This window comes from Borostomias antarcticus (genome assembly GCF_949987555.1).
Source record: "Borostomias antarcticus genome assembly, chromosome: 20".
NCBI classification, from domain to species: Eukaryota; Metazoa; Chordata; class Actinopteri; order Stomiiformes; family Stomiidae; genus Borostomias; species Borostomias antarcticus.
In genome coordinates this window covers 1,360,176-1,376,172 of record NC_140253.1, presented here as the reverse complement: position 1 = coordinate 1,376,172, position 15,997 = coordinate 1,360,176, and the positions used below count along the sequence as shown (strand labels likewise).

General features: G+C 50.0%; 2 protein-coding genes across 8 annotated transcripts; one reads left to right on the top strand and one right to left on the bottom strand.

Annotated features, from left to right (window-relative positions):
- Nucleotides 1–209: 209 nt before the first annotated feature.
- Nucleotides 210–2,534, bottom strand: LOC311322323 (ecto-ADP-ribosyltransferase 4-like). The gene is made up of 3 exons (XM_084454393.1): nt 2,257–2,534; nt 1,518–1,615; nt 210–1,076 (listed from the first exon to the last, which is right to left on the bottom strand). The coding sequence occupies exons 1-3, from the start codon at nt 2,459–2,461 to the stop codon at nt 372–374; spliced, it is 1,008 nt and encodes a 335-aa protein (XP_084310519.1). The 5' UTR covers nt 2,462–2,534; the 3' UTR covers nt 210–371.
- LOC311322322 (uncharacterized protein) lies at nt 1,622–7,611 on the top strand. 7 transcript variants are annotated; one of them, XM_084454390.1, is made up of 6 exons: nt 1,622–1,905; nt 2,547–2,633; nt 4,075–5,151; nt 5,852–5,945; nt 6,482–6,624; nt 6,988–7,611. In XM_084454390.1, exons 2-6 carry the CDS (start codon nt 2,625–2,627, stop codon nt 7,081–7,083), a joined length of 1,419 nt encoding a protein of 472 aa, XP_084310516.1. In that variant the 5' UTR covers nt 1,622–1,905; nt 2,547–2,624; the 3' UTR covers nt 7,084–7,611. The 7 variants fall into 7 exon arrangements, with proteins under 7 accessions (XP_084310516.1, XP_084310512.1, XP_084310518.1 ...); XM_084454386.1 differs by having other exon boundaries at nt 2,547–3,173; XM_084454392.1 differs by having other exon boundaries at nt 1,641–1,689.
- Nucleotides 7,612–15,997: the final 8,386 nt, after the last annotated feature.

Sequence of the window (15,997 nt, the reverse complement as noted above, 5' to 3'; positions counted from 1 at the left end):
GGAGGGAGAGGGAGAGAGAGAGGGGGAGAGAGAGGGAGGTGAGGAGGGGGAAGATGCTGTGGTAGGAAGTGGAGGGAGTTTAGTTCGAGGTATGGAGGTGTTGTATGACAGACTGGGGTTTGTGATGCACTAGAAGCTTCCACATTATGAAGATATCATCCAACCAACCAATCAATCAATCAATCAATCAATCAATCAATCAATCAATCAACCTTTAAGACTTTATTTGCAGTCAAAGTAACACCATAAGTGAGTGTACAGCTGGCATAGATTCAAGGGTGTTTTATTTGTCATATGTTCGAGATACAGGTAGCATGTAAAATGCTAACGCAGCGCTAGCTAAGCTAGTCGGTGGTGATCATGGCACATCGCTACTCCCCCATGGCGCAGTCCAGGTTGCTAAGGGAACCAGTGGACTCCAGATAGAAGTGTGTGCGTGTCCAGTCACTCTTCTTCACTGCCGCCAGTCTGAACAGCTCGTAGGGGGGCACCAGGACGTCCAAGCCCGGGGAACGGCACCGCTGCTGGGGCGACTTGGGCAGCCTGGTCCCCTGGCACGTGCGGAGGGTCAGGTCGAAGTCCGAGCTGTAGCGGCGCGTCGACGCCATCAGGAAGTTCCCCGTCCGTACCAGGTCGCCCGCGTCACCGCGGAGACGTGCCCGCCGGCTGGAGGCGTACGCGAGTAGGCAGCCCCGCCCCCTCTGCCTCGCGCCCTCCCTCAGGATCCGCACCGCGTCCGTCAGCAGGAAGTGGAGCGACTTGAACGGGAAGTAGTCCCGGTAGACGTGGGCGTCCGCGCCCAGGGAGCGCGTGTCCAGGTCGAAGGTCCTGGGCGTGGTCCGGTTGGGGGAGGAGTAGAGGGCGAGCGCCGTGGCGTGCAGCAAGGTCAAGTTCCCCGTGGCGGCGCTGCAGCGTTCCGCCTCGTCCCAGGCCGCAGAGAAGGACCCGTCCTCCAGTTTCTCCTGAGCCAGCAGGTTGCCGTGGGTGATCCGCTGCATCATCTCCTTCCGACACGTTGAGTAGCGGTCGTCCACAGAGCTGCCTGCCAGGTCCAGCTGATTCACCTCATACGGGCACTGTAGAGGACAGCCATACAGGGTTGATATCACACAGGCACTGTAGAGGACAGCCATACAGGGTTGATATCACACAGGCACTGTAGAGGACAGCTATACAGGGTTGATATCACACAGGCACTGTAGAGGACAGCTATACAGGGTTGATATCACACAGGCACTGTAGAGGACAGCTATACAGGGTTGATATCACACAGGCACTGTAGAGGACAGCTATACAGGGTTGATATCACACAGGCACTGTAGAGGACAGCTATACAGGGTTGATATCACACAGGCACTGTAGAGGACAGCTACAGTAACAGGTTTGGTGTGGAGGAACATTATGAAAAATAGAACCCTTACGAGTTATCAACAGAAACGTTGATTTATTATTCTAGCTTATGTTTTCTTTCAATGCTTCAACCTGGAACCAAAAAGCACCTTTTTACTGTTACCTACTTCACGTGTGTCGACTACTGTGAAGACAGTTGCCAAGACCAACAGAGCCCCCATGAGGTCTCCCATCATCAGCACTTCCTGGTGGACAGCAGAGGACTCTGGGAAATGGAGTTGTGAGTATGTAAAAGAAAACAACAACACTGCGACAGGACAGAAGTGGTTTGGTGACTGTGTGAGTTGTTGAGTTCACTAAATATGCATCAAGCGGTCATTTAAAATATTATGTACACTCTTTTTAGTTTCCGGTAGATTGCTAGAACCTCTTATTGGTGGTTAGCTAGAACCTTTGTTTGAAGAAATGTTTTTTCTCCCTGGCACTGAGGTGTCCCCACAGTGAGGCTGACCTGGGTGGAAATACTCGTTTGCTCGAGCCTGTCTGGAGGGTCAGGTGGGCGGCGTGTGCATGTTTAAGATACGGCGCATTGGATACATTGTGCCAGCAAAGAACAATCAAACACAGATAAGTCATTAGAATGGTTTACATTCAAACAAAGAAAACGCCTAATCTAGAACTGAGAGTCTAGTTTTACTCTAGAGCTAGTCTAAAAGTCTAGTTTTACTCTAGAGCTAGGATTTCAAGGGGACTATGGTTTAATTTGTTAAGCAGCCCATGTGATTTAGCCCAGCTGGGTCCAGTCAGGTTATAACCAATCTCTGACGCTTCCCTCACTACCACAGTGAATCCATTCGTAATGTTTGTCCTGTAGATGTTTTGAGGTGTAAATGTCGGTGCACGTACCTTGCAAAGCTTGTGTGGATGAAGAGAGCGTCCGGTGTTTGAAACAGGATCCTGGTGGGACTGACTCAGCGGCCACTGACCCGCCATCCTCCAGGCCAGAGGCCGATGACCTCAACACAGCCTCATCTGACCTCAACACAGCCTCACTGACTTCAACACAGCTCACTGAACTCTTTGAAACGGCACCTTTAGTCAGCCTTGACATTTTTTTTATTTTAATCTCAATGAATATTTCCTGGATAAATAAAGGTTGAATGAACTTCTTTGCTTTGTGCTTTGTGGTCATCCAGATGAGTTTCTTGAACTCCAGAAGATGGCGCTAGTGCAACGCTTTAGGAGGCAAACAGAGGAAGAAGAAGAAAAGAAACATGGCAGAGGTAACGACACCGCCAGAGATATATGTTGATTTGTGTCGAGTATGTGGTGAGTGTTACAAAAGCAAAAAAGAGAAGTGTAACTTATTTCAGGGTAAACATCTCTGGAAACCAAATTATACGATTGCCCTCGAAGAGATCTGCGGACCTGTCCGCTACGAGGACGACAAGCCTCGCTCCGTGTGTAAACACTGCTGCTCCACGCTGAACAAGTATCACACTTCCGTTTCTGAGACTGCTAGAATTCGTAGATTAATCTGCGAAAAAAGTAATGCAAATGTAAGTTTAACCGGAGTACATAAAAGCTGTGCGGCTTCAACCCCGACTCAAGAATCAAACAGAGTAACCGCATCCTCCCATAATGATGATGATGATGGTGATGATGGAGGAAGGTCAAGGTGTGAGAAAGCAACTCAAACGGACATGCCGGCTAACGTTCATCCAACAAGAGGTGGTCTTTTCGCAATGAAACCTGTCCCAGTTTCTACAGTGTCAGTGGCTCTTCCAGTACCAGCACTGAATGCTCAATCAAAAGTTGTTAAGGTAACGTCATCCTCCCGAAACACGGCCACAGTGACACACACACACACACACACACACACACATACACAAACAGCATGTTGAGCAGTCTGTATTTCTCCCATCCAAGCTGTCCTCCAGGGCAGCCAGCAGCAGTGGGCAGGCCTCATCATTGGGACCCGAGGCCTCAGTCCAGGTCCTGGTCAGAGACAGGACTGAAGAGCATCTGTTCTAATGCATGTTTTCTTTGATTTGGGTTCTGAACCCGAGTGAGCACGGGGAGAACATGAAAACTCCACACAGAAAGGGATAGTCTGGAATTGTTTGACATAAGGCCTCATTTACGACCTGGCTATTATGTTGTTGATTGATTGAGATCATTTTCCGCTGCGTCCAACCTTGTGAATCAGAATCGAATCAATTCTTGAAATTCGAATCGATACCCAGCCCTATTACTTACCTATGTTCTCTGTGGATGTGTTATGTAAACACAGGCTCTATCCCCAGGGTGCTACTTAAAGATGCATGACAACTCGGGCCTTTGGTGGCCCATCTAGTCTTAAAAACTGCATACTAGCAGTATACTAGCAGTACAGCAGCAGTACACTAGCAGCACAGTAGCAGTACACTAGCAGTATACTAGCAGTACAGTGTACAAGCCAGTACACTTAAATTATAAAATAATAAATTCACACGGTCTCATGCAGTCTCATGTCACAAAAACAAGTTTTTGGTGGTCTTGCTGAAGGCCAATTCATAAACTATTAGCAGAAAACCCAGAAGATTTAACTATAACATTAGTTATCTCATGCAGCTTTCATTGTTGAAAAAGAAATGAGAATTCTGTCTCACTGGCGCCATCTTCCCTGTCCCTCTTCCCTGTCCCTCTCATCTTCCCTGTCCCTCTTCCCTGTCCCTCTCATAGGTTTTATGTGAAAGAAGGTTATCGACACACACCAGGGTTCTGAAGGGCCAGTGGGAGAAGGTGGGCGAGAGTCTCATTCGTGGACGTTATCAGAGATTGCCGAAGATTCTGTTCTCCATTCCTACCGTGGCAAAACAAATGACCAAAGAGGTGATGGCCCAACTCAGAAAAGAATGCCAAAATCTAACAAGTCAAAAGTTTAACTCGGTACTTCGTCAAAACAGTCCGGCCGCACTGACAGACTTTAGGTGGGAGAAGGTGATCTCTGAGTGGCAGACGACGGCAACGACATTCCTGAGTTTTCTTTCCGAAGCGTCAAATGCAAATCCCGGTGTCGTGCCCGGAACCACGACCACCTCTACCGAGCAGATCACCAAGACGTGCAGCATGGCGATGGCCGGCGCCGTGCTGCTGAGGTCCCGCTGCAAACACATGTCCGCTGCCCAGCGCTGCAACTCCCTGGTCATGCGCCGCGCGGGCGCCCACAACAGGTGCTTACAACGCTTCTCCAGACTCGGCATCTGTGTGGGCAGAACGAGCAGCGGTCACCTGACCAGCCCCAGAACCCTGGCCAGGACGCGGCCGAGCACGACGGCCAGTAGCGGACAGGGAGATCACACCACCAGCACACGACGTGGCGATGACTGGTCCGCCTCCCTGTCCGTTAACCGCTGTCCCTCCCCCTCACAGTCTGTGGACCTATCGGAGGCGGAGACGCAACGTGCCCGTGAAGAGGAGGACCAATCAAAGAGGGGATCGGAGCCAAGCCGCCCCCAGCACGTTGAAGAAGCCAGCCGTGGCCAAGTAGATAAATCAGAGTATGAGATAATAGACCAATCACAGACGGACATGCTGATCGACAACCAATCGGATGGCAAACAGGAAGTAAACAACGCCGACTCCGGAGGAGGAGGGGCCAATGGGATCATCCCAAAGATCCTATTGGCCAATGGTAGAGGAGGAGAGATGCAGAATGAGCGAACCAGGTGCAAGTCTGAAACTGTCTACGAAACTATCCAGTCAGTCACGCCTCTCAGCCAATCACACGACCCGACCTGTGACCTTTCCTGTGTGAAGGTGAGCAGGACTGTTTGGATTGTAGTCATGTGATGTGGATCAGCCTATTGAGCCTCTCTTCTCCTTTCTTTCTCTTTGTCTCTCTCTCCCTCCCTCCTCTCTCCCTCCCTCCTCTCTCTCTCCATCCCTCCTCTCTCTCTCCCTCTCTCTTCTCCTTTCTCTCTCTTTGTCTCTTTCTCCCTCCCTCCTCTCTCTCTCCCTCTCTCTTCTCCTTTCTCTCTCTTTCTCCCTCTCTCCCTCCCTCCTCTCTCTCTCCACCTCTCTTTCTCCCTCCCTCCTGTCTCTCCACCTCTCTTTCTCCCTGTCTCCTCTCTCTCTCCACCTCTCTTTCTCCCTGTCTCCTCTCTCTCCACCTCTCTTTCTCCCTCCCTCCTGTCTCTCCACCTCTCTTTCTCCCTCCCTCCTCTCTCTCTCCACCTCTCTTTCTCCCTGTCTCCTCTCTCTCCACCTCTCTTTCTCCCTCCCTCCTCTCTCCACCTCTCTTTCTCCCTCCCTCCTCTCTCTCTCCCTCTCTTTCTCCCTGTCTCCTCTCTCTCCACCTCTCTTTCTCCCTCCCTCCTCTCTCTCTCCCTCTCTTTCTCCCTCTCCCTCTCCCTCTCTCCCTCCCTCCTCTCTCTCCACCTCTCTTTCTCCCTCTCTCTTTCTCCCTCTCTCTTTCTCCCTCTCTCTTTCTCTCTTTCTTCTGTCTCTCTCTCTTCAGTCCAGTCGAGTTCTGGACAGTTCTGCTCAGAAGCACCGGATCCAGCTGAGTAAGAAGAGGAAGCACAGACGACCAGGGAAGAGGACCGGTGGAGGTCAGATCAAAACAACAAACAAACAAACAAACAAACAACAACAATAAACATAACACTGACATCCAACTCCAGTGAAAGTGGTTTGACTAAGTATGTAATGTACAGATGCATCTCAGAAAATTAGAATATTGTGGAAAGTTCATTATTTTCCTTAATTTAATTAAAAAAGTGAAACTTTCATATTATAAATGAATTACACATGTAGTGAAATATTTCAAGGCTGATTGCCTCCATGTTGTTCCACGTTGATGCAGTAATTTGTGCAAAAGGAGCCCTGACCAAGTATTGAGTGTATAAATGAAGATACTGAACATACTGTACAATCATAAAGATGAAAACTAAAAGGCTTGAAATATTTCACTTTGTGTAATGGATCTAGAAGACATGAAAGTTTCACTGTTTGAATTAAATTCCGCAAAATAATTAGACTTTTTCTAAAGACTAAAATACTTTTTCATGATATTCTAAGTTTTTGAATGCACCTGTATAATCAAATTGAATCTGCATGATTCTCTCCGTCTTCCTCTCTCTTGTAGAAATGTTCAAGATTCCTCGAGTCATATCCAGCGCAGTGACATCACCCCCATGCTCCTCCTCTCCTCCCCCCCGGGTCTACTCTTCCATCTTCTACTCGTTTCCGGGTTCTCATGAGGACGACTCACTGTTGAAGGTCTCTCAGGTAAGAACATCCTTAATCTGACCCCGCCCCTCTGGCACCCACCTGCTGCTGAATCAAATACACCCTGCAAGTGAACACATGAAGGCATTGACTATCGAAAACATCTCTTTTCTCTCCTCCTCACTCGTCTTCTCCCTCTGTGCCCCCCCCTCGTCCCCCTCTTTCTCCCCCCTCGTCCCCCTCTCTCTCTCTCTCCCCCCTCGTCCCCCTCTCTCTCTCTCTCTCTCTCTCTCTCTCTCTCTCTCTCTCTCTCTCCCCCCTCGCCCCCCTCTCTCTCTCTCTCTCTCTCTCTCTCTCCCCCCTCATCCCCCCCCCTCTCTCTCTCTCTCTCTCTCTCCCCCCTCGTCCCTCTCTCTCCCTCAGGGGTGTGAGGACAGCAGACCTGGGGGGGGCAGTCCCAGACCCCTGGCCAGGATTGTGAACGCTCTGAAGGACAAGACCAAGAAGAAGGACAAGTAGAGAACAGAGAGATCACACACACACACACACACACACACACACACACACACACACACACACACTATACAACACATACACACACACACTATACAACACATACACACACTATACAACACATACACACACACACACTATACAACACATACACACACACTCACACACACTATACAACACATACACACACACTATACAACACATACACACACACACACACACTATACAACACATACACACACACACACACACACACACACACACTATACAACACATACACACACACACACACACACACACACACACACACTATACAACACATACACACACACACACACACACACACCTCAACCAGGCCCTTGGCCCTAGAACCTCTCTATGCATCAAATCATGACAAATGAAATGTTATATCTTTAAGTATGTGTTATCTGAATACAAAACACAACTTTGTAACACTGTGAAAACACAGGATTGCCTCTCTGCATGTTTTAGAGGGTAATAAAGGTGTAATAAAGGTGTAATAAAGGTGTTTCTGGGCGGATCTATTTCTCCCTCTGGTCTGTGAGACACTTCCCTTCTGTTTGGATCAGATCACTTTATTTACAAGAAACAGCGTCAGAGATACAGTATGATACACACGCGCACGCGCACACGCACACGCACACACACAACACACAACACACACACACACTTTGACCTTCTTAAATGAACATTAACAGGTGTTACCACACACACACACACTTTGACCTTTGACCTTCTCAAATGAACAGTAACAGGTGTTACCACACACACACACACACTTTGACCTTCTCAAATGAACAGTAGCAGGTGAGTTTCTGGCCAGGCTGGAGCGGGCCGGTGGTCAGGTCAGTGTTGTGACTGTTTACACCTCTGGGCTGAGAGGGCCTGTATTCACCAGACTCACCTCACCTCTGCATGTGGGCTGAAGAGGGCCTGTATTCACCAGACTCACCTCACCTCTGCATGTGGGCTGAGAGGGCCTGTATTCACCAGACTCACCTCACCTCTGCATGTGGGCTGAAGAGGGCCTGTATTCACCAGACTCACAGCTCACCTCTGCATGTGGGCTGAAGAGGGCCTGTATTCACCAGACTCACAGCTCACCTCTGCATGTGGGCTGAAGAGGGCCTGTATTCACCAGACTCACCTCACCTCTGCATGTGGGCTGAGAGGGCCTGTATTCACCAGACTCACCTCACCTCTGCATGTGGGCTGAGAGGGCCTGTATTCACCAGACTCACCTCAGCTCTGCATGTGGGCTGAAGAGGGCCTGTATTCACCAGACTCACCTCACCTCTGCATGTGGGCTGAGAGGGCCTGTATTCACCAGACTCACCTCACCTCTGCATGTGGGCTGAAGAGGGCCTGTATTCACCAGACTCACCTCACCTCTGCATGTGGGCTGAGAGGGCCTGTATTCACCAGACTCACAGCTCACCTCTGCATGTGGGCTGAGAGGGCCTGTATTCACCAGACTCACAGCTCACTGACTGGATGTTGGACAGAGTCGGACCGTATGTGGCGCTGTAGCGTGCGTGTGTCCTAGGGGGGTGTAGTGTGTCCTAGGGGGGTGTAGTGTGTCCTAGGGGGGTGTAGTGTGTCCTAGGGGGGTGTAGTGTGTCCTAGGGGGGTGTAGTGTGTCCTAGGGGGGTGTAGTGTGTCCTAGGGGGGTGTAGTGTGTCCTAGGGGGGTGTAGTGTGTGTCCTAGGGGGGTGTAGTGTGTGTCCTAGGGGGGTGTAGTGTGTGTTCTAGGGGGGTGTAGCGTGTGTCCTAGGGGGGTGTAGCGTGTGTCCTAGGGGGGTGAAGTGTGTGTCCTAGGGGGGTGTAGCGTGTGTCCTAGGGGGGTGTAGTGTGTGTCCTAGGGGGGTGTAGTGTGTGTCCTACGGGGGTGTTGCGTGTGTCCTAGGGGGGTGTAGCATGTGTCCTAGGGGGGTGTAGCATGTGTCCTAGGGGGGTGTAGCATGTGTCCTAGGGGGGTGTAGCATGTGTCCTAGGGGGGTGTAGCATGTGTCCTAGGGGGGTGTAGTGTGTGTCCTAGGGGGGTGTAGCATGTGTCCTAGGGGGGTGTAGCATGTGTCCTAGGGGGGTGAAGCGTGTGTCCTAGGGGGGTGTAGTGTGTGTGAGTCCTGCCGTGCACCGTGGGTGTGTGTGTGTGTGCGTGTACGTGTGTGTTCTACCTGCTATAACAGAGGTGTGTAGATTGGTCAGCATGTGTGTGTGTTTACGTGTATGTGTGTGTTTCTGTGTGTAAAATGTGTATTAAAACATGAAATATGTTTTTCTCTAACTAGGAGATGATCAGGGCATTTGTAATGCCTACCCCTGTGCGAGGTATTGAAGTATTTCGGAGAGTCAGTGTGACACTCACAATTGTGTGGTCACAATTTAGGGTTTAATGTGTTTGATTAGTTGTTCTTGAAGAGCGATATTTATTTGGGGTTGTTTCTAATAAATGCTGTAGTTTGTACCCTGCGCCACCAGAGGGCGCTATGGTTCCCTATTAGAGTGAGGCGCGAGGCTGGTTCCTCAGACTGACAGCCTGTGAAAACGAACATCTAACGTCTCCCGTTTTATTCTTGCTTCTATATAAAACAGGCATGTAAAGTCACCAAGCATGTTAGAACTCAGTAGGAACCATGAATGTATGTATTTAGCTTGTGAACTACAGAGTTCTGGGTCATTAAGCCAGATAGCCTAGCTGCTTCCCTCACGTAACGGCAGCTACTGGCCATTGTTCTGAATCCCAGTTGAGGGAATGGTTACTCACACCATTATTAAGTATTTCTTTTGTTTCATTTTGGCTCCTGGACTCATTGGGTTTATTTTCTGGCTACAGTAAGAAGGTATGTGTCGTGTTATTCTTTTACACATACACGTGAGTCCTTCTGTATTTCAATGTAGTGTCTTTATTACGTCTCGTTCTCTCGCTCTACCATCTCCTCTGCCGTTCTCCCGCCCGTAACCTAGCCAACCCAACCTGACGTCACTACGGTGGCCTGTAACAATAACAATAACACCACATCTCTCTTTCTAGAATCAATGGGTAGACTGCCATTGATTCATCAGACCTTAGAGGATTATTCTGCCTCTATAACTAAAAGGTCTGATCTGAACCTGATCAAATAAACAATTATACTAACAACCCTATAGTATATATCTATATAACACAAAACAAGAGCATAAACACATCTCTTTCTTTCTATTTTTTTTTCACAAGTCCAACCTAGTAGGTTTCACCACAACTCTCCCAGACCTGGTTCTGGGAGTAGCTGGTGGTTCTGGGACATTCTGGTCCATTGTTTCTGTAGAACCCTGCTTTGGGACACATCCCAGAGGTTGCTCCGCAGCACCACCACCACTCTGCGCCGGTGAGGGCTCCATGGGGATGAGATGGCGCCGGTTTCTCCGTACCGTCCCATGAGGTCCATCCACGACGTACGACCGTGGAGTAGGGTGACTGCTGACCACGACTCCAGTTGCATTTTGATCGGTGACCCACACTTCCTTTCCAGGAGTGAGTCTGTCGAGACATCTTGCACGATGACGCCGATTGTAGCTTTGTGCGTCTCTCCTCCTCTTTACCTCTTCCTTCAGGACCACCGCCGCACTGTCGGGAAGAGCAGGGGCCAGTAGAGCAGGAAGTGTAGGCACCGTCGTGCGGAGTCTCCTTCCCATCAGAAGTTGAGCCGGACTGTACCCGTTATGCAGCGGGGTGGCTCTGTACGCCAGCAGAGCGCGGTATGGGTCAGCTGCCTTCTTCAGGAGACCTTTTATTGTCTTGACAGCCCGTTCTGCTTCCCCATTACTTTGAGGATATTTCGGGCTGCTTGTGACATGACGAAATCCGTAGGACGCCGCAAATGCCGCAAAGGCCATTCCAGAGAACTGCGGCCCGTTGTCCGTCACCAGTTCCTCTGGGATGCCGTGCCGTGCGTAGATCGATTTGAGGTGGTGGATGACATCTGTTGATTTTGTGGGGGTCAGCAGAGCGATCTCCACGTATCTTGATGCGTAATCCACAACCAGCAGGTATGTCTTGCTCTCCAGCATGAACAGGTCTGCTCCCAATTTCTGCCATGGTCGCCCTGGGTATTGAGATGGCATCAGCGGCTCCTTTTGGTTCTGTCTCTCTTTGCTACATGTTCGGCAGTTGAGGACTAATTCGTTCAGCTGCTGGCTCAGCCCAGGCCACCATACAGACTGTCTTGCGCGCTCCCTGCACTTTACCACCCCCTGGTGGCCTTCATGCAGCCTGGCAAGCACTTCATTTCTCATTGTTGAAGGGATGACGAGCCTGCTTCCCCTCAGCAAAAGTCCATCCTCTACTGTGAATAGCGCCTGTTCCGCCCAGTACAGCCTGAGAGCAGGTTCACTGTTGTTGTGTGCTGGCCATCCCTCTGCACTCAGCTGCATCACCCGTGCGCACACACTGTCCCTCTTCAGCTGCTCTCTCAGCTCGTCCAGGTAGGCGGTGCTCGCTGGCAGGTTCTCCATTATCATGTCCACGTAGATGTTAGTACTCTCGAATAACTCCTTCTCATCCGGTGTCTCTCTCCTCTTCACAGGAGCACGTGAAAGTGTATCGGCAGTCCACAGGCACTTCCCTGGCACATGAGCAATGGAGTAAGAATAGCGCATCAGGCGCATCCGGAAGCGCAGAATCCGTGGAGGAAGAGCATCCAACGGCTGAGACCCCAGCAGACTCAGGAGCGGCTTGTGGTCTGTCTCTAGCTGGAAGTGTCTGCCGATGAGAAAGTTGCGAAACCTCTCGCAAGCCCAGGTCAGGCCCAAGGCTTCCTTCTCAACCTGCGCGTATCTCTGCTCAGTTTGTGTGAGAGACCGCGACACATAGGCTACAGGTCTCCACACTCCATCCCATTTTTGGAGAAGCACACTCCCTAAGCCATAGGATGACGCGTCCGCTGAGACTTTGCACTCCCTGTTGGAGTCGTACATGGCCAACACTGGTGGGGATATTAGTGCATCCTTCAAATCTTGAAAGGCCCTGGCCTGCTCGAAGCCCCACAACCAGCAGTTCTTCTTTGACAGAAGGTCCCGCAGCGGCTTATCTCTCTCCGCCAGCTGTGGGATAAACTTCCCCAGCTGGTTTACCATGCCGAGAAAGCTCCTCAGCTCACTCACATTCGTCGGCTCCTCCATCCTCCTCACAGCCTCTGTCTTACTCGGGTCAGGGCTAATACCACTGGTGGAGATTATATGGCCTAGAAAGGTCACCTCTTCTTTCGACAGGTCGCACTTATCGATGTTCAGGGTGATTCCGGCCTTCTCAATCCTCCCCAGCACGACGTGCAGACGAGCATCATGTTCCTCTTGTGATCGGCCCCACACCAGCACATCGTCCATGTGGCAGACTACACCCTCCAGCCCTCCCGTGACCTCTGTCACCATTCTGTTTTGGAAGTGTTCGGGGGCAGAGGCGATGCCGAAAGGTAGACGGTTGAAGTAATATCTGCCAAAGGGCGTGATGAAGGTGGTGTACTTTGATGAATCTTCCGTCAGAGGTATTTGCCAAAACCCCATGTTCGCGTCTAACTTGCTGAATATTCTGGCTCCAGCCAGCATTCCCAGTGTTTCCTCCACTGTTGGTAGGGTGTACTTTTCCCGGCACACTGACTCATTGAGGTTCGTGAGATCAACACAGATGCGAACAGCACCTGTCTTCTTGGGAACCACCACAATGCCGGCACACCAGTCAGTTGGCTCCTCGATTCGGCTGATCACTCCAAGGCTTTCCATGCGGGACAGCTCTTGCCTGACTTTGTCCATCAGTGGCAACGGAATCCTTCTGGGTGTCTTCAGTGAGAATGGTTGGGCCCCAGGTTTCAGCCTGATTGCATACGGCTGTCTCATCTCGCCGAGACCACTGCATATCTTTGGGTAGGTTGTCTTGAGCGTCTCCATCGTGATACTGTCAAGACGTGCCACAAGCTCCATCTTACTAATAGCAGGTCTCCCCAGCAACGCAGTGTGCAGGTGTCGAGTGACATACACATCCTCCAGCACCTCTTTCTCTCCTCTCCTTAGCAACAGTTCGGCGACGCCCACAACATCTAGTGGACTCCTCCCAGGTCCCATCAGTGGCTTAGTCGACTTCCGGAGGGTAGGTGGATCCTTGTCTCTGTAGATCTCTTGAAAAACAGTGTGAGGCATAACTGTAACATCAGCACCAGTGTCTATTTTGAATGGCACACGTCTGTCATCGATGTTTATGTTGACCATCCATGGCTCACCATCAGCTGTGATGCTGCCTAAGAACACACAGTCCTCATCCTCTTCACAGGAGCAGGAACAGTCCTCTTCAACCTCATGTACAGATTTGGATGACTTACACACACGCCTGTAATGCCCCATCTTCCCACATGAATGACATTTCACCTCATTAGCAGGGCAATCGCGCTGTGAATGGGGCAGAGAGCTGCCGCATTTATGGCACTGAACATTTTTCCCCTTTGAGTATTCGGCACTGTGTGGCTTGGCTGGGTAGCTGTTAGCCTGTTGAGGTTTGTTTTTAGCATACGTCTTGCCACTGCTCTTGAACACTCTGTCTACAGATTTAGCATCACTTGCCTCTGTCCTGGTGTCCCCTCGCAGAGAAGATTGCTGTCTTTTCACCTCTTCACCCTGCCTCGCCATGTTTATTGCCTTTTCCAAGGTCAAGTCCGGGTCCAGCTGCATGCGTTCGGACAGCCGCTTATCCATCAGTCCAACGACAAGCCTGTCACGAATCAGCTCGTCATGTAGCGCTCCATATGTACAATGCTCCGCCAGCGCATATAGTGCTGTCACAAATGAGTCCACAGTCTCGCATTCTCCTTGCTTGCGCATGTTAAATTTGGCACGCTCGTAGATAACATTTTTCTTGACTACGAAGAAACCCTGTAATCCATCACGCACCCCTTGGTAAGTACCTCTTAGAGCATCAGTCAGATTTAGTCCACGTAAAATATCATCCGCCTCATCTCCCATACAATATATTAGCGTGTTGACTTGATTCTCTTCAGTGCTAACATTCAGGTTACTTGCCAGACGAAATCTTTCAAACCTGCGTATCCATTTTGCCCACTCTTGCGGCTTTGAAAAGTCGAAGGACTCCGGAGGCTGAATGCTGAACGTAGCACTTGAAACTGGAACCGGCGCCGCTCTCTGGGCTGCCGCTGCTCCCGCGTTATCAACCATCCTTCTCTTCCTCTTTCTCTTCCTCCTCCGCATGAACTAAAATGACACTTGTCGGCCGATCTAACTCTTAACACTACTTACAGGACTTCTGACACCATGTCGTGTTATTCTTTTACACATACACGTGAGTCCTTCTGTATTTCAATGTAGTGTCTTTATTACGTCTCGTTCTCTCGCTCTACCATCTCCTCTGCCGTTCTCCCGCCCGTAACCTAGCCAACCCAACCTGACGTCACTACGGTGGCCTGTAACAATAACAATAACACCACAGTATGAATGTGTATAAGGTTAAAGTTAGACACGGTTTGATTGAACGTTTCTGAGCTGAGCGACGGTTGAGAGGAGTGTAAGTCACCATGGTAACACATAGCCAGTAAGTCACGGTGGCTTCTAGTCTACCCGGTTACATGTGTCAGGTTTTGCTTGTGTCAACTGTTTAGTATAAGTTTGGTTCTTTGGCATAGGCTGGTTTATTCTGAATATACATATATAATATAGATTGCATTTAAATATAAAGCAGTAATGAGACTTTTAATTACTAGTATTAAAGACTAGTAGTGTGAACTGTATAAGACAGTACTGTAGCATTTAGTGCTACCAGGATAACTTTACTGTAGCTATTAATTGGTCTATTGAGTCAATTGTTATTGCATTAGTGCAAGTGGAATGCATGTTGTAACTTATGTATCTGTGAAAGATAATTGTTGACATAAAAGAGAGTACAAATGAAAGGAACGATGAATACAGAAATGTAAGGGGGCTGGTTGGCTAGCTGACCCAAACGCAGGACCACGGACACAGACGGACAGTTCCAAGCCCAGAGGGCGGTTTAATACAATAGCGACGGTACAGAGGGCAAGGCAAAGGGTAGTCAAGTTCAGGCAGGGGTCAATCGATCGACAAACAATGTCCAGAAAACGTAATCCAAGCCATGGTCGAGGTCCGGGGAGAATGGGTCGGGGAAGCCGTGTGTCAGTCCAGGGAAAGAGCAGCAAACAAACCGGAATCTGGAGGAGTGGAGAGTAGAATGAGTAACACGGAAAAAAACAACTATGATAACTACTAGCACGGGAACTTAGAAAACCACAACTTGCCACAAGGAATCTTAGGGAAGAACTGGCGACGAACGTTGGGAAGACCGGGTTCTTATAGGGGAGGTGATTGGATGATTAGTGGCAGCAGGTGAGCCGCGCCCTCGGAGCTGGTTAGCAGAACCGTCTTCAGGTGTGCGGGGGTGATTACGTCGGAGGGCGCGCAGAGCGCGCGCTGAAGAGGAAGGCCGTGGCGTGCGTGCTGCGGGAACGGTGGTGGGAGCTGGAGAGCGCCCAGGCGGAGGCGGAGCCGTAACAAGAAAGGATTCATTTCCAGTTTTATTTATTAAAGACGACTGACAGCCTGTGAAAACGAATATCTAACGTCTCCCGTTTTATTCTTGCTTCTATATAAAACAGATAAAACAGACCACATACATGTTACGGGGCCCCACGCCCCCCCCCTGACCTGGGACCTGTAACATCAGCTAATTGCTCTGCAGCAGCAGAGATGTCCTTGGGCGTTTGCAGAGAGACGTGCTTCTGAAGAGTTCCAGCCACAGGGAAGCCACAGTCCACAGGAACATTCAGGTACCGAGCTACTCAACCACAGCACAACCACAGACGCTGACAGGAGGTCAGCATCTCTGATAGCACGGTCCTCCCCCTCT